Below are 18,438 nucleotides of genomic sequence, written 5' to 3'. Positions count from 1 at the left end.
CAGTCACTCCCACAGGCAGTCTCCATGCATGCAGGAGGCATGCATGGAGACTGACATGACACAGGGTTTCCTCCCATAGCCAGTCCACCACCTGAGGGAGTCTGAGCAGCGAGTTATGACGGCAAAGTAAGGTTTTGGCTTAAAAGTTTGTGTTTTTAAACCAAAAATAAATATAACAACGCTTTTTTCAGTATTTCCACTGTATGTCACAAAACAAGATGCATGTTCTTCCATCATGATTCCGGTTCATGGTTATTATCTCTTTATTTTGATAATAGATAAATCATTTGAGTCATTCATACGAAACAAGATCACTAGTCCTCATCTCTGGAAAACTGTGATGGGCGGTTTTCTTCAACCCATCGATTTATTACCTCTACCAAGAAGGTGATGCTTTCACCCCTTTCCAGTCGTTTGTTTTTCATCAAGATTGCACAATAACACTCAAATGGATTTCCACGAAACACGGTGGACAGATGCCGTATGTGTCAGGGAAGAACCCATTAAATTTTTGTTGTGTATCCGAAGCAGGGGGCGGATTCAATGATTTTCTTTCTCCACTTTCTTTAACACTCTCACATAAGGTGTTTTTCAACACATCCCTAACCCTATTCCCAGGAAATAATTGATTATGTGAAATTTGCTGCAGCTTGATAGAATTTAAGGGAACTGTTGGGCCTTGGTTGAGGTAGTTAATCTTTAAACTGAATAAACAATTGATGTTTTCCACATTTATGGTAAAAACTACTCTCTTTTACTCCATTATCTTAACAATTCTAGTGTCTTTTCAGGAGAAGTAAATGAAAACATATAGAAATTATCTTTTCACCCGGAGTATTTGGCAATCTGTATCCTGAGAGGCAAAACCCGAGGCAGAATTCTTTTCTAAAATCCTTTACTGTTGCTCTTAAAGCTTAATTGCTGCAAGTGCACGGTAATGAAGGCCACTCGGATTGAACATGTTAACATTTTAACCATCTCAGAGCTTCTCTCAAATGGCAGCTGGACAGTAAAGACACATGTTGAGACAAAGGTTTTCGAGAAAAGTGCTTAAGGGCAACGTTTAACGGGATTTTTCTTTTACAGTGCAGCAGCAACTCTATTTTATTCTAATCTGATGAAGAGAAATTCAAGATACTTAAGCGAGTGTACTAAAATGGTTTGTCATCTGTTTGCTCATGTCAGTTGGAGATTGGAGATTAGAATAGTACAGATAATGTGTGAGCAGAAGCCGAAGAAATTGAATTCTATGATAAAAATGAATAAACTCCAACAGTAAATAGAATTCTCAATCTGCCTTTTCTCTGCATCATTTCAACACCACGTCTGGCGGTTGTCACCCCTCGGACCCCTGCTAAGATTTCCCTCCTGTCGGCCGCGCTAACAACTAAAAGGCATAGTTTTATCCATGTGTCAGTCTCCTCCTGTGTACAACCACCTTCTGTGCCTGATGTCAGATAGACAGGGTGCTGCTGGGAAGGCGTTGCAGGGGTCTGCCATTAAACAAAAATTAATCCTGACGTGCACAGCTACAGGCGAGGCAGCGGCAGCGAGGGGAAATTGGACCAAACCCACCCATTCATCATCAGGCCTCAAACAGTGACATGTTTGGAAGCCCGGCCGACTTGCTAAGAGCTGCTAGATGCTCTCATGTGGCCCCGTGTGCACAGACATCCTCCCGTGTCCCTCCGCTCTCGGCCAGTCCGCTGCCGTCGGCTCAGGAGCCAATCAGGAGCGAGGGTCTCTGTCGGAGGGACTGTGCCAAAGTCATACCCTGTGAGGCAAGGCTGCATTAAAATTCATAGTGGGCTGAAGCAGCAGCCTGAATACAGATCAGCACACAGGTCCTGTCCTGCAGCACAATGAGGAAAAGGGGCGTTTGTACATACAGTAGGTATCACGCCACCTAAATATATGTAACTATAAAAACAGATCACGGGCGAGAGCAGCAGCAGCAGCAGGCTGAGAGAAGAAGGATGAAGAGAGATGGAGGAGAGTGGGAGACAGAAAAAGGGAGAGTGAGATCCTGTTATACAAGGCTGTTGTGTCTGTGATGTGGTGCAGGAGCCAGGATAGGAGGGAATGTCTATTTATGACAGTTTGTGTGGGCAGATGTGGGCATGTAACTATAAGCTTTTGCTATTTTCTCCTATCATGTGTGTAAAATTGTGTACATCTCTTACAATCTCTTGTTAAATTCAGTATTTAAAGAAAATGACCATGGATACATTTTGTCTTGTTCTGTCTTCATATATTTTGAAGTAGACACCCCACAGCTGATAGAGAAACTTATAGAAAAGAAAATAATAGTTATCTCATGTCAAATTCATAATATTTCCAAATAGATATTTGTAAAGAATTTAAACTAATCAAGTTAAGTGATTTTTGCTTTGAATTTATTGATTAAGGGCAGGTCAACATTTATCGTCTGTCACCTTAATGGAATTAGGATATAAGTTCACCACCTGTTGTCCCTGTCCACGTATCATGTACAAACAAAAACAAAATACTAATGATGGAATACATAAACTTTACAAATGTATTGAGACATTACTAGTCACAAATAAATTGAGTAGACAAGAAAGTACAAACATTTAATTTAACTTTATATTCATTTGTAATTGCTGGAAAAATGTTATTAAAAATATATATTTTTTAACATCACTAAATCTATTTATGTAACCTGTGATCTGCATATTATCATACTGCCTTTTAACTTAGAGTTTACAAATATCTGCTAGTTTAGGTTAGTTTATCTTTGTTTGTTTTTTCAGAATTACACATAGACATGTTTGGGTGCACTGTCTGGACTGGAATTTAGATTAAAGTGACCTTAATCTTTCACCTGACTCCACCTAATATTCCTCTGCCATGTCACAGAGAGCTGATAGTGTGTATGTGAGAGAGAGAGAGAGACAGAGAGAGAGATTAATTAATGAATATGTGTGGTGACGTAGAGAGGAGACAACAGAATCTGCGACTGAACTCGAGACCTGCTTGAATTTGGCGATGCACCAGGGAACAATGGCGAGGAACGCAGCCAGAAAATCCAACTTCTTCTCTTTAATTGTTTGGTTCCGTTTCACCAATTCCATTTTATTTCTTCATTCTTCCAACACATGAAGCATTTCTCTCTGGATGCAAATTAAATGTCTCGTCGAGCACGTGTGCTTAGTGTTTACTCCAGTCGCAGTATAACAGCCAAAAGGATAGTCTATATTTACCTTTATGCATGAAGGAGCTGAGAATTAATTTCCGACGTGTATAAAAATCCTAGGTATTTATTTTGCATTTTAAGAGGATGGTGATAATTTTTCATGTGGCCCTACTTTACATAAAATGGCTGAAATCCATCTTTCTCTGCCCAGATTAAGACAGAGATTAATTGGTCGAGCCACCTCTCTACTGCTGTTCAGCACACACACACAGTCGTGTCTCCGTGTCTACAGACTTACCACTTAACCATACTTGCCTAATCCTAACTTTAACCTTAAAACATCACTTCCCCTTAAATTAAATCAAATTATTTATGTTATGAGGTCTTGGTTTTGTCCCCACAAGGAAGAGAAGTCCCCATAATGTGAACAGTGTGTAAACAGATTCAGGGTAATGAGTAATGCCCGGACCACACACACATACATGTACACACGCTACGAAATCAACAAGTGGTCCTTAAGCCTCTGTTGAGTCAGCTCCTCAAGAATCAACATCTTGCACTTTGGCTTTTCCCCTCGAATTCACTCCTCTGAGAGAGCGAGCAGTACGGCAGCCCGACACGGAGCAGGAGAGAGAGAGAGAGAGGGAGAGAGAGAGAGAGAGAGAGAGCACCACTGGCTGTGAGAGTGAGAGTGAGAGGGAGAGAGGGAGAGAGGGACAGCAATAACTGTGACTGTCGCCACCTCGACACTGTACAAGAAGGATCAATAAAACAAAGTCAAACATTTAATCCTCTGTGGCTCCTCTGTTCAAAGATCTGCAGGAAAGCTGTAAACCGCAGAATGAGATCAGTGGAGCAGGCCTCCACTCATTTGTAGTAAAAGTTGTCTTTTACTCTCAAACACGGCAAACGTCCAGCCGGCTGGTGAAGCTCTTAGTCACAGATACAAGAAGGTGGAAAGTATGTGGACATCAAATACAGACATGAGGGAAACACATTAGAAGGACAACATTCACATATTTCTATTCAGTTTATAAAGTCTCTCTTTCTGACAGCGAACCCAAACTGAATGTTTTCTGCACAAAAACAATTCATATTGTATATTATTAATTTACTAAATATGATGATGAATACCAATTTGTCATAGTGTTTGGCTGAACACAGGATGTAGTGCATTATGTGATAATTTAAAGTCCAACAGAACAGCTAATTACAACACAGCAGACCGCAGTAGAAGATAAAATATAGCCAATGTAATATTTTTAATTATGTTTAATTTAAAGATACTCTGATGACAGATGAGTGAAATTGCATAACTATATATAATATATGATATTTCTCAATAGTGAAATTAGTGCCATTATAATCTCTGTTTTAGATTTGATTAATCTATTGATTGGAAGTGTAACAATTACAATTCTCATAATATATTAAATGTATGAATCATATTTTCTCTCTTATGTGATAGAAAATACATATTGCTGGGTTTTGGACCTTTGACATTGGGCGTAAGGATATTGTGATAGTTTGTCATCTTTTTCTGACATTTCATTTAGAAAGTAATCAATTGTTAACCCAATAATTTAATAGTTTTTAAAATTGAAAGTCTGTAAAATGTCAATAAATAGATAAAAATGTTCATCATTTTTTTCTACAGCCCAGGGTGACTTTTTCAAATCTAACCAACAGTCCAAACACAAAAGATAAACATGAATTAACGAATAAAATCCTCCTAAAAGACGGCTATAGAGCTGGAAAGTGTTTAGTGATGGATGAAAACTACCATCAGATCATTTTAGATCGAGTCTGTTGTCGATGTTATCAGAGAATCGTGGCAGTCTACGGTATCAACCTCACTGATGCTGTAAATAATGGCCCAGCTCTGCACTTTGTCACTGTGCAAATACAACATCTCTACCACGCTACAAACGAGACACCATAACAAGTTATTTTAAACACCAAACAATCATTTGCTGATCACAGGAAGCACAATAACTATGTCCATTAAAGACAGACCCATTCATCGTCTGTTTATATCCAATACATTCACAGTAAACTGCTGCTTTGGTGAAACGTCAACGAGATGAAGATGAGAGGAGAGTGTTGATTCTGTTTTTTTTGTGGGGAATTTATAAGACGATCACATGCTCAGTGAGCAGCAAAGCTCTGGATTTTGACCATAGATAGCGACGGGCTTTGATAGTGAGAGCCATTGTCGGACGGATCCCACCAGATTGAAGGGGGATAAGCTGCTTGGGGGATGCGGGAGGAGCAAAACTCTTTTGGGCACTGTCATTTTTCCGGAGAGGGGGGATCCATCACTGCTTTGATGATGGAGTTTTAATTATTAGACGATGAGGAGAAATGGGCTGTGGAGAGATAAGTGATAGGATAGTCGTCTGTGGGGCATTAACCCTCACTGTGTGTGTGTGTGGGTGTGTGGGTGTGTTGTCTATAGTGTGTGTTACAAATGAGCTGTCAAGACACTTGGGGAAGCATCATCATTTTATTCCATCACTGTCAGGTGTAATGTTACAAAATGCAAGTTAGTTCAGGTCCGGAACTTGATCGTTCTGTGTTTGCTGCTGCAGCCTCCGTCACCTCCAGCCTCCTTCTTATGTGATAAATGTACTGTATTGTTCAGGATTAGTTCTTCCTCATGGTCCTCGTTGCTGCTTGGATTCTTCAAGAGCTCGGTCAAAAAGCAGAGCATCTAATTATCAAAGTAATATCTAACAACATCTAGCTGCATGTTATATGGAAAATATATGGAAAATGTACTGTTTTCTAGACAGTGTCTGATGCTTGATGTAAAGATTTCTCAAAAAGTACCGTCGCCTACTTGGTTAGTTAGTTGTATCCATTGCAGCAAAACACACCAATTCAGTGCTTTGCATAAAAATAAAGTGTATAAAGTACGAGTGTCAATATATTTGCAACAATGAAAGGTTAGTTAGTTTAGTCTTTTACAAGAGAACCACAAGAACAAATATATTACTTATTATAAGAAAACAAGAAAAGTCGTGCAAAATAAACAATTACACATTTCATTGTTTTCATTGACTGATTTTGTCTAAGAAATAATGAAAAAGCATCGACAGGTCTTTGAAATTTTTATTTTATTAATGCAGCAATATTCTACCTGATCTGGTAGGAAACCTAGAAAAGCAACATATCCTCACAATGGAGAAGAAAGACACACTGAAAATTTTATATTTTTCTGAAATGACTTCAAAAATTCAACAGTTATTGTTCTTTTTGTTAGTTTTCATTCCCAAATATGAACAGTTTTATTCCGATTATTTGGTACAGAGTAAAAGCAGGAGGAAGGTAACATAGAGGAAGTGTTTTCAAAACGTGTCCATGATTAAATTAAATACTGAGGGTCAATCCTGTGTTCGTAGCTGTTAATCTCATCACTGCTCCAACCAGCCTGTATCCTGCACTGATGCACATGGAGTATCATAAAATCGAATCTTCCTCACGTGGTTTGAAGAGGTTCAAAAATATATTTTTAAAACAAACAACTAAATAATCCAAGTGTTCTGAGAAGCCTGTCGGATGCTCTCACCCAGCTTTTAACTGCTGTTAACCTGCAGGTCACACAGAGATGAACCTTGAGTGCGGCAGAAGCTTTTACATTTTGCAGCCGAGGACTTAAGTGTGTCTCTCTCTCTCGTTCCTCTCCCTTCTGTCCCTCTGCGGGTGCCCATTTCAAGTCTGGCTGCCTCGTCTTTGTCTGTCTGAGCTCATATCTCGCTCACTGTCACTTTCCGTTCTCACCCCATCTATCTGTGTCTCTCTCTATCTTCTCATCAGCACCCTCATTCTCTTACTTTCCTTCTCTTTGCATTAACGTCCCCACCCTCCTGCGCTCTTTTCCCGCTCTGAATCTTCATGCACGGCCCCTTTTTTTCCCTCAGCGTCCCCCTTCTGAGTGGCCCTATTGCTCTGTCTCTGTAGAACAGTGTGCTGGCTGTTATCTGTGCCCCAACGTCATGGCACATGGCTGCGGCATCCTGGCTATAAATAACCTGGTCTCGCGGTGCTCGGTCCAAGACAGGACTGAGAGCCAGAGGGAGAGCAATCTGCTATCTCCCTCAAGAGATGCTCGGAGGAGAAGGTGCAAATAGGATGCCAAACTCTGCGCCACCAAGACCTTCACTGTACTTGATGGAAAATAGCGATTCTAAATTTAATTATTCTTCCAGACGAGGGCAAACATCTGCTCGGGAAACAGTTCAAGTACCAAGGCTAATATGCTCTAAATTGTGATGTGTAAAATAACCATATTCTCCCTGGATCCGCATGAGGCTGGAGAAGTTACTGCGTCAAATCAATAGTTTGTCCTTGTTTTTATTTTTAATATATTATTTTATATTCTGGACATGTTAAAGAATGTGAGGGATAAGATTAACCTGCTTGTTTGATGACAGTGAATCAATATTTTTAAATCGAGGTGTTGAGTTTTTTTTTTACAGAGGAGTGATTGATGTACAGCTGTGAATTGGATTCCAGTCATTGTCACACCTGTACACCGCTTAGTGTCAAAGGCACAAGAGAAAAAAGAAAAGATGCATCATTGCTCTTTTAGTTCTGGTCCATTAGACCCTGTGTGGTCAATACCTTTCAGTCTCTCTGTGATGAGTCAATGGGAAAATACTTGGAATTAAACACAAGCACAACACACTATTTTTACTTATTTTCATTTAATTGATTATCCATTTATTTCATTTTATCTTGCGGGATCTTCACAACTCAACGATTTTACAAATGCTGATATTGTGACATATACTATATAGAGAGATAGATTTGGCCGATAGACAGATGCTTCTTGATGGAGTCATGATGCCGACAACAAGCTGTCAATGAAATCACATCGCACCGTTGATGTTTAAAAAGCCGCTGTGTATTATTACTTTATTTTTAGTTTTATTTCTCATTATTTCTTCGTGGAAGCCCTCTCTAGCGATCTCATTGTTTGTCACTGTAGCGACAAACTGATTGAGATGTTTGCCTTCTTGCGATGGCCATATGGAATATATAGCACTTCACATATTGTGAGTGCACACTCCATTAAGTATGGTTCTGTTTCTCTGCATTTCTGACTGTGGGCGCTCTGTGGAGACGACAGGCCTCCCCTCCTCTTCTGGCAGACGTCCTCTTGTTCGAGCCTTATGTCCACGTGTCTCTCTTTGCTTAAGCAATGGATTAATAAATAAAGAAATCGTTTATTTCAAAAGTCAATCTATTTTTTTGGAAAAGTTGTTGTTGGTTGTTAGGCCACAAAATGTTTTTTTCTTACACAACGAAAGTGGCTTGTTCATTTTGCTGTCGTGCTGTTTGTCGTCTGTTGTATTTCAGTTCAGTCTAAAAGTGAAGTGTGTGTGTGTGTTTCTTGAAGGCGACAGTAACCCCAAGGAGAGCAGCCCCTTCATCAACAGCAGTGATGCTGCCGCAGAGAAGAGCCAGCAGTATGACGGCAAGAACATGGCCTTGTTTGAGGTACAGTCACACACTCACACACACACAATGATTTGTTAACACACATAACCAGGCATGATAAAAAGCACGATCATTGATAATAAGTTGAATAAGTTACTGCGAAGAAAATCTCACACTGCTACAGGAGAAAGTCTCTGTGAACTCGCCACAGCTCTGCGCAAATGTATTTATATTGTGTTTCTCTGTGGGATGAACAAGAACAAAGAAAACAAAATCTGCCGATGAACATTTTATTTTGTAAGCACTTTATTTTTCTGCTCTAACTGGGCAGGAATCCGCAAGGGCGTGTGGAGAGTAACACGTTACGTGAAATTGTTATTGATTTTCAGTGATCTAATGAAACACTCCTGGAGTTATAGAGTTCACTTGGCTGGCTCAGAGGATTAAAGGCAATGATGAAAACACTGACTCCAGACTTTCCTGTCTCTGTGTGTGTGTCTGTGTGTGTCTGTGTGTGTCCGTGTGTGTGTCTCTGCAGGAGGAGATGGACACCAGCCCCATGGTGTCGTCTCTCCTCAGCAGCCTGGCCAACTACTCCAACCTGCCCCAAGGTAGCAAGGAGCACGAGGAGGCCGAGAACAACGAGGCCGAGTCATCGCGCAAGAAACCCGTCAAGGTATTTAACAGAGTACTTGTTGAACTATACGTACATGCAGCACACAGTACATGGAACTACGCATTCATTCTTACAAATATACTGCAATCATGCATGTCCTACAAACACAACACAATTAAATTCACACATTTAAGTATAGTTGTAGTAAAGTTTGTGTTTGGCTTTTCACTACCTCACAGTTTGATACAGCTCAACTTCACCTGAAAGAGGTTATACTCTTTTTGCCAAAGGGATTATTATTAAGTGTGACCATTATAGGTTTGTGATTTCCATTAGATTACATCAGTTATTTTTCTAACACATTCACTGGAGAGACAGAACATCTCCACCGGTTTAGAGTTTGTCAATCGTCCTCTGTGGATTTTATAAATCCCTTGTTGGTGTGACTGCATTGCATCTTAAATGCTACTCACTAATGAGTTCCTTCCACATCTCACCCCTCCTGGTATTTTCTGCTGTTGGGTGGTGAGATGCCAGAAGGAAGGCGTTTACTTTACAGGCTGTTTTTTTTCCTCTCATTCATTTCATCAACAGACAGGCAGCTACATTATTAATCCTGTGGAAATTGGTGGTTTTAGCCGCACATTGAGATGTAATATAGCAAAGCTGAAATGCAAACAGGGGCCGATAATGGTGATGATTATGTAAATAATGAAAGACGTAATGACAATTTATTGCGAAAGACTAGTGGAAAAGTGATTGATTTACATAACAAGATAATTCACATTTTTAAAACTCTTTTCCACTACCTCCTGTTTCTCTGTCACTGTTTCACTTTCACTCAGGTATCCTTTCTTCTGTCTGACCTTGAAGCAAATTCTCCTCTGACGATGACCTTGAATGCCAGTGAATCTATCAGATATACCGTCTGCCTTTCCCACAAGGAATCCAGATGGATCCTTTAGATATACAATGGATCCTCAGTGGGGATAAATGCCATCTTGTTTCCTTCCTCTCCATTACGGCAGATTTTTCCCTCCACTGTCCATTTTGCGTTTGGAACAACCAGCAATACATTTGACATTGTCCGACAGTACCATAAACAGATAAACCAATTTTAGGTCTAAACTAAATTCATTACTATTGATCAAGCTCTTCAGATGTGGGATGAATTTGCTGTAAACATTTTTATTTTCCAGCTCAATAATAAACCGTGCACCTCAAGATTAGAATCCCACACCTCCGTAAATTCATGAAAACATTGAATACATTTGAATGAGTTAACCATGAGCCTGTGTCAGCAGAACATTAAAGCACATTGAAATTTCATATTTGATCAACCGCAGGCTCTCTTTCCAGAGACAGTTTTTCACTTCATCCAGATTATCCACAAACCTCTGTGTGTGTTTTCCGTGTTTTCGCTGGAACAACATCACACAGAATAAATACGACCCCTGGAAACAGTTGACAGGATTAAGAGTGGTAGGGACACTATTTCTGAGAACGGATGTAATTTGCGTGACTCAGCCCTCGAACAGGGTTTTAAAGCTACTTTCTGTTTTGTCCTGATTGCACAGGCGGTGCAGGTAGCATCTTTAGACAGCTACAGTCTCCACTTGGGAATTCGGCATCAGTTCAACACTTTGCTAGTGCTGTAGCTCGCCCATTATCCCAGCTCGCCCAGTTTTTAGGTGTATTTGTCTGTCTCTCCTCGGCGTGGCTAACCCTGGGAGCAGGTCTAATCACCCCCCTGTCACCTCAACCCCCTTCAATACTTTAATTAGTCTACACGCTACAGCAAGCTGCTGCTTCTCCAATCAGAGGTCCATTCCACAGGCAATCTCTCCATCGCCACGAGAGGCTTTTCATTAAGGCAGCCTGTGGCGCTTTATCGCTCGCACAGCGACCCCTCTCTCCCTCCCCACTATCGCCTCCCCTCTCTATTTCTCACTCCACTCCCTCTTCCTCTTCCTCTTCCTCTTCCTCTCCCTCCATCTCCTTCATCATTGCTCCCTCGAGTGAGGGAGTAAGTGAGTTGTGAGAGAGCGAGAGCAAGGCAGCGTTCTGTCTTTGTTGCAGTGTGAAAGCCAAGATTAGAGATTTGGTTGGCGTGTGACATGAGGGAGCAGTCTGGAGGTCGCGCAGGTTAAGATGGAAACCAGTCTCAGCTAATCTGTCCGCAATTTTCTCTCCTCTGACTTTATTCCTTTAACAGAGGAAGGCAAGAGGGTTTATATGGAAGCTTAAAACTCACAAAAGGGACAAAAGAAGAGGACACTGGTTCCTCAAGATCTGAGGGGTCTGTTATGTTCATATTCCTCATTATCAGAAATGACAGAGGTGAAAAAATAACCTCTCAGGCCGAGGTAAATATGGTCAGTTTGCATTGGTTTATTATATTTTTCTTTAGTCCCATTAAAATCCGAAGTAACGCAGCAGTATTATCTCTATAAGATCTTATGAATGAACTAAAAACAAACCATGAACCTATTTACTCTTATCAAGTAATTTTCTTTACAGGTGCTCTCGCCAAGAGTTACAGGAAAACCATACGCTCCCTGCCTTTGCTTTTTTCAGGGCAATGTTCCCTCACGTAAACGTTGTTTCCTCTCCGGGTGTTTAACGATCCCTGCTCTCTCCGCTCTGCCCTCCTCGTCCTCGTCTCCCGCCATCGCACCCCCTCCCTCCCTCCCCCTCTCATTAGACTGGTGCATCGGATCAGTATTCCCATCAGCAGCCTTCTGAGCGATGTGCCCTGATTAATGTCAATTCATGTTATATATTACAGCAGCGTGCATATTCATCACTGAGCAAAACAGACATTTCACAGCCCGGCCATTAAGCGAAGACTCCAGGCTAACAGGCTTAGTGGAGGTTTCTGTTTTGTAAAGGACTGATATTCTTATTATTATTATTATTTGGCTGTTTCTGCTTTGCTTTTGCACCTTGAGTCTATTACAGGTCAAGCATCTTCAGACTGTTTTGGCATTTCCCTTTGAAACAACTAATTGAAAAGATAAAAAAATCTTCATTATATGTTATAGATTTGTATAAAAGAAAAACGTATACATATACAAATTCAAGGGCTGGATCAGAACCTTCAGACGCCCCCCAACTTGTTTTAAGATTGAGCTGAATAAGAATAATAATCCATTTATATCTTAACTTTTTGCTTTATTTTCTCTTAACTCAAACTGTGGCTTATTCGTAGATGAAGTCTTCGATTTTCGACTCACCTGTCTTCTCCTTCAGATTAAATATAGATTCTGTTCACAAGAACATGTCCATTAGTGGATAAGGAGACTTTCAGGCTTGAATTGGATAGTGTGGTTTCATAACTGGTGGCAACACATGAGGCTTTGTGGGGTCTTTTAACCTAGAATATTCTAGTAACACATGTAGCCGCTATTTCGAGGTGATGAGGCCTCAGCACCACAGAGGACTTTTGGCTGTTGTACAGATAACCAGTGAATAACGCTTTTACACACACATGCACAGACACACATGCACACACTCACTCACACACGGTGCTGACCGCTGAGTGACTGGTTCGTCCACAGCTGGTCAGGGAGGCTGATGTTCGCTGGCCTCTCCTCTCGCTGTCTGTTTAATAATTCAGCACACCTGAGCAGAAACACATTTGCCCTATCAGCTCCTGTTTGGCCAGCAGAGCGTGGAGATGGTGTTACAACCTCCCAGTCTGCCTCCCTCGCTGTCACTACCTCCCACCACCACCACCACCACCACCCTCTCACCCTCCTCACCCACTCCCCCCCACACCTCTGCCTCTCCCTCCACTGTAATGAAAATGCGATTGTGTCTTTTCTTACATAACACAAATTCTGCTGCGGAGATAACGTGTTTTTGTTTACAACAACGGCGTCGGCGCGTATCACCAAAAACTCTTAAATCCCTTTGTCTTTCCAATTCGACATTTTCTCAAACAAATGGCTCCTCTTTTTTTCATCCTGAGATGTTTGTTTTCTCTTTTTGTTTCAGCTTTGCGCCCGTCATGTGTTAGAAACGCCATCAACACCATCAACGCTCTCCCGTGCTCGCTGTGAATTCTCTGTATTCTCACAAGAGCGACTGACTTGATCTTACGTTCGCTCATACAGCCGCTCTAGAAAAGGTCCGGAGTTCAGTGCATGTCTGAAAGCGTGAAGAATTAATCGTCACTACAAACACTGACTGGATGGAAATGCTCTGATCTGAAATTGAAACGTAACAGGATGAGCTGCCGTGTGTTCGAAGTCCTCCTGCAGCCATAGGTTTTCGTCTTCCCTGCTCTCTCTCTCCCCATTTCTCGCCCACTATCTATAAAGGTGACATGCCCCAAAATATTAGAAAATATGAAATTGAAACCGAGTATTCACTGATGCGATCCCACATTGCTGCTTAGAGCTGGCCAATAAAGACACATGCAGCTCCAACAACTTAATAAAAATGTGACTACATGTCAGCAGGGACTTCACTCTGCAGTAGCTGCTGGTTCTGCTGGTGATCATAAAAAAAGTGATTTAAGCGATGACGCTGGTTTTGTCAGCCCATGCAGGTTGGCAGGGAGTCCCAGAGCCTGAGGGCCTGGATGTTTCCCTTCCTCTCTCCTGCAACTCCGTATAGTCTCCCCCACGTCCCGTCCCCCCCCCTACTCCCCTGCCCTCTCTCTTTCATTTTCTCTGCCCTGCAGCTAGACAAGGATATGAAGTTCCTTTCACCTTTCCCTCTTTAATTCCTCTCTTCTAAAAACCCCTAACGTCTAATGGAGAGGAAGTGTGATACCTTTGCTAGCCTCAGCAGTTGAGGAGATGTCCAGAGGAGATAAGAGTGTGGGGGAGAGAGAAGGAGAGGAAAATAACAAACATGCAATTTCACATCGTACATCATTTGTCATAAACTGAACATCAGTAGCTGATGCGTGTTTTCTGACCTGCCACCTCTGTGATCAAGGTTTGGTGAAGTTTAAGCTACAAAACCTACTCCTACTTCTTGATAGGAAGACATTCCCATTATGGTTAAAAGAAACCAGTGTTGACTGCTGGTTGGAGTCAGAACATGAACTGGTAAAAAGTCGATTTGGGCAATTCAACACTTCATGATTTAGCTCCATAGCTAAAGGTCAGTGTGAATTCAGATGCCCTTTTATGGAGCGTCATGATGGTAGACAGGCACGTAGAAGAATGTTGGTTACATCAAGAAATAGCCCTAGAAATAATAATTTAGTTTTTTATTTGGATCTGCACCAAATGGCACACACTCATAAACACTATGCAGTCCCCTAAACATGATGGTTTTCATCAAGATCCATGAATATTCCCAGACAAATCAACGAATATGTGGAAAATCTCTCTTTGTAAAAGAAAGTCAGTTAATCAATCAATCAAGTTTTATTTGCATAGCTCATAATCACAAATCTCTTAGGGTCTCGTAGGGCTTAACAAGTGAAAAGTGAACCCCCCCCTGATTTGGATCCACACCAAAATGTAATGGGTTCTTCCCTGACAACACCTCAACCCTCCAGCAAATAATCCTGCTAATGAACAAGCACTGAAGAAAACATAACCTAACCTCTAATCTCAACCAAATGATTTTGGTGTTTTATTTGCTGTGAGCACATTTCCCTAACCTTACGCTAATTAAGAGAAATTGTTTCCTAATCTATTTACAGACAGGTGCCTTACTCAAATTTGAATCACTACAACCAGTATCGATGTTGTCTGGTGATATCGTTGAGTTCCCCATGTCACAGTCACACGCTTCGTTGACTGAATCATCCACCCAAACCTTTTTGCTGAGAGGTTATGCGTCATTGCATTTTCTACATTTGCCTTCAGAGCTTTCTTGTCAGGAAGCTTCAACGTAGATTTTTTGTGACTGAACATGTAATGCAGCAATGTTATTTCCATGTCATTGTAGTGAAGACAGTCTTTGAAGCAAGATAGATTTTTCTTTTTTTCTATGCACCATGTTTATATATTGCTCGAGTGGGCTTCAGAGCTCAGTGGATCTTGTAAATGAAGTGCATCTGGTGGGTGGTGCAGAGACGGAGAGAGTGGAAGCTCCGGCCCCGGTGAAAGGCGAGTGGTAAGTGGTGGGAGAGCAGGAGGCAGCGAATCTGAAGTAGGTGCCACAGCAGATGCACTGAAAGGTCCTGTTGTGTGTCTAATGCACCTGAGCCAGTCATTCAGCGGGGGTGACGACACTTCCCAGCGGGTCGGTGGGCAGCTGTTCTTTCCAAGTCCAGTGGTGCCACGCAGGCCTACCTGTGTGTCTGCAGCAGCCACTGTTCCCTCTGCTCACGGTGGCTCCGTCTCCAGGGAAATCATCACACTGCTCGCTCCCAGCCCATTAAACAGACACTCATTCTGTGTGTGTGTGTGTGTGTGTGTGTGTGTGTGTGTGTGTGTGTGTGTGTGTGTGTGTGTGTGTGTGTGTGTGTGTGTGTGTGTGTGTGTGTGTGTGTGTGTGTGTGTGTGTGTGTGTGTGTGTGTGTGTGTGTGTGTGTGTGTGACCACTATCAGGGAGGACTGCAATCCCCATGCGCAAATGAACAAATGAGATGCCAATTGAATGAAAATAGAAAAGCAGCGTTTTCAATAAGCGTTCAGCCTTTTTCCTCAACAGGGTCATTGATTCGGCGCACACGCAAGCGGTCCATCAGTTTCAGACTATTTCTCCATGTAAAGTCTTTAGAAGCCTCCATTAGTTCACCTGAATTTCTTTTAGTTTTGGAGATTATTTTGCAGAGAGGCTGTTTTATCAGGCGTTCAGGTCCTCAGACTCGGTGTAATCGGTGTCTATTATCTGTGTCTGCTCATCTTACGTAACACACAGGATTTCCAGCAGACAAACACTGTTTTAACAAAGCCTGCCTGTTGTTGAGTGTGGATTATAATGTATCACTCAGCTGTGCAATACCACAGACACTCGTACAGCGGGGCCAACACACGCAGCCTGATTCTCCATTGTGTGGGGGAGCAGGCAGGGAATGAAAATGACATTTTGTAGTCTGGAGAGGGTTAGTGCCAGTTTTGCGTGTATTACTCTCGAGTGTTTTGGGGCATAAACACCTTTTCATTGTAATACTACAGTGCAGATTAGTTTAATCTGCAATTTTTAGGCGCGCTGTTAAAGTGGTCTTTCTCTAAGTCGACATGTGAAGAAAAACAGAGCAAAAATAAGTCACTGAGGACCTAAAGCTTCTCTGACAAATTATTCTGCCAAAAGATTTTTATCTCTTTCAGGTCCCACCGTCCAATCTTAATGTGCTTCTGTGAATTTACAAAGAAAGGCTTTTTTCCTTATCTCTTTTTGATCAAATCAACAATCTTTGAAGGTTATATAGATGTATATTTCTTCGGGCAACTCTTTTTTTTATCTGTTTTGATGTATTTATGTGTTTGAAGTGGAAACTGCAAAAGGTTTACTCAAATAAAAAATAGAAAAATGCAATTTCACCTTTTTGACTTCACGTAACAAAGTCACTGAAGTTTTGTTTTTTTAATTAGAATCCCCCACCTTGAAAGGACGTACAGAGCAGTCATCCACTTGAAGGTGTAATGTCTGCTATTGTTCAATAAAAGCTCACAGGTGTTCCCTTTAATAACTTACCTGTTATTACAAACTGACCTCAGCCCACTTTGTGCAGGCGCAGCAGTTTGGGGTCTAACAACAAAGTGCTGATCACAGGGAAACCTTCTCAGTCTGCAACACCTGACTGCTAATGTGTCTTACACACCAAGTCCCTGAAGGACCTGCCAATGGAAACTCAGTCTTTTTTTAATTACAGCGTTGCTACTGTGGGAGATTTGTGAGAAGGAAAGAATTTAGAGGTAAAATTTACCCTTACACCCCCGACACCCTCTCTGCTGACTTACTGACCTTGTGTACCTCCTCCTGTTTGTCGTTCAACACCCTGCCTACAAATGTTAGTTTTGTGCGACTACAAACATCTGCTCCTAAACTGCTCAAACAAAGTTAGACATTAAATATTGTCATGTTAGCAACTCAGAGGTTTCATTGTATTTGGGGTCAAACATTCTCAATCAATCAATCAGATTTTATTTGTTAAGCTCAACAGTTGCAACATCTTCTGCCCTTAACCCCTCAACCCTGAAGAGGGAGGAAAAACTACACAAAACTATCTTTATAAACCATTCTCTGGTCTATGAAATGGCAGGTTTACTTCAGTTTATTTGTAAAGGGTTGAATATTTACAGCAACTGTTGCAAAAGCCCAGCAGCCTATGAACGTTGGTCAAGTTAAAAAGAAAAAGAAATGGCACTAAAGAAGCGTATAGTTTCTTCTATGTTATTTGTGAGTAGTAGTGACATTTCCTGTCTCTGTCAGAAAGAAGGAAATTCACCCCCAAGCTTGCTGTCTCATTCAGAAATACTCACATGAGCTTTTTTTATCAATTGTTTATCAGTTTTTAAAAAAAGGAAACTTTAACTTTGATAAATATTCACTGTAAAAATGGAATAGGTGGAAACTGCTTTTGGTAAATTAATTTTACACTTTGCATTTTTAAACTAACTTTAGAGTATCTGACGAAATACTACCTGACAGGTAGTAAACTGCAAAGAGAGGACAAATATTCTTCTGAATTCTCACAGGATACAAATGTAATTTAATGGGACTGAGCCCATTCAGGGTTTCAGTATTCATAAATAAAAGAACTTTATTTAGCACAGGATGAAAAAGTCCTCTGTGCCACACACTGAAGGGCACAGTGAGTCACCGTCTCATTTGCATAGCTAAGACAACAGACAAACTGTGCACATCATTATCATATAGTGGGGGAGGTGACAGAGACGGACGAGATTTGTTCTGCGCTGATCCCTCCAGCAGCCGTTGATCTTTGATTAAAGCACAACGAGGCTGAAGGTTGAGAGATTTCCTCCTGTGAAGATTAAGTGGTAAAAGAGCCATGATTGCAGGTTACGTTTCAGCTACGTGGAAAAGAAACTGTACACACACACACACGTACATAGAAAATGATGACAAAGTTGTGACAAAAGGTGTTTTTATATAAAACTAACAATATCAAATTAGCAGTTTAGTTCAGTTGAGTTTGTTCATTTTTTATTATGCAGCAAGTCAAACATCAGCACAATAACATCAAGAGAGTACAGACTCTATTCATAATTTCAAACACAAGATTTATGTGATACAGGCAAAGACACACGGCACAAGATAAAGTGCCAAACTGTGTGTGGAA

At 41.2% G+C, this 18,438-nt stretch overlaps 1 protein-coding gene across 4 annotated transcripts in view; it reads left to right on the top strand.

Annotated features, from left to right (window-relative positions):
• The window catches only part of slc12a5a (solute carrier family 12 member 5a), a 133,273-nt gene that overhangs the window by 84,119 nt on the left and 30,716 nt on the right, over positions 1–18,438 (top strand). For all 4 annotated transcript variants that reach the window (XM_035152608.2, XM_035152607.2, XM_035152610.2 and 1 more), the window contains exons 2-3: positions 8,562–8,662; positions 9,141–9,278. In XM_035152608.2, coding sequence (XP_035008499.1) covers positions 8,562–8,662; positions 9,141–9,278 — 239 coding nt within the window. The remainder of the gene's footprint in view (positions 1–8,561; positions 8,663–9,140; positions 9,279–18,438) is intronic.

Source organism: Hippoglossus stenolepis, chromosome 3 (genome assembly GCF_022539355.2).
Source record: "Hippoglossus stenolepis isolate QCI-W04-F060 chromosome 3, HSTE1.2, whole genome shotgun sequence".
Taxonomy (NCBI): Eukaryota; Metazoa; Chordata; class Actinopteri; order Pleuronectiformes; family Pleuronectidae; genus Hippoglossus; species Hippoglossus stenolepis.
The sequence above is the reverse complement of the archived record's forward strand: the minus strand, read 5'-3'. Positions and strand labels throughout refer to the sequence as shown.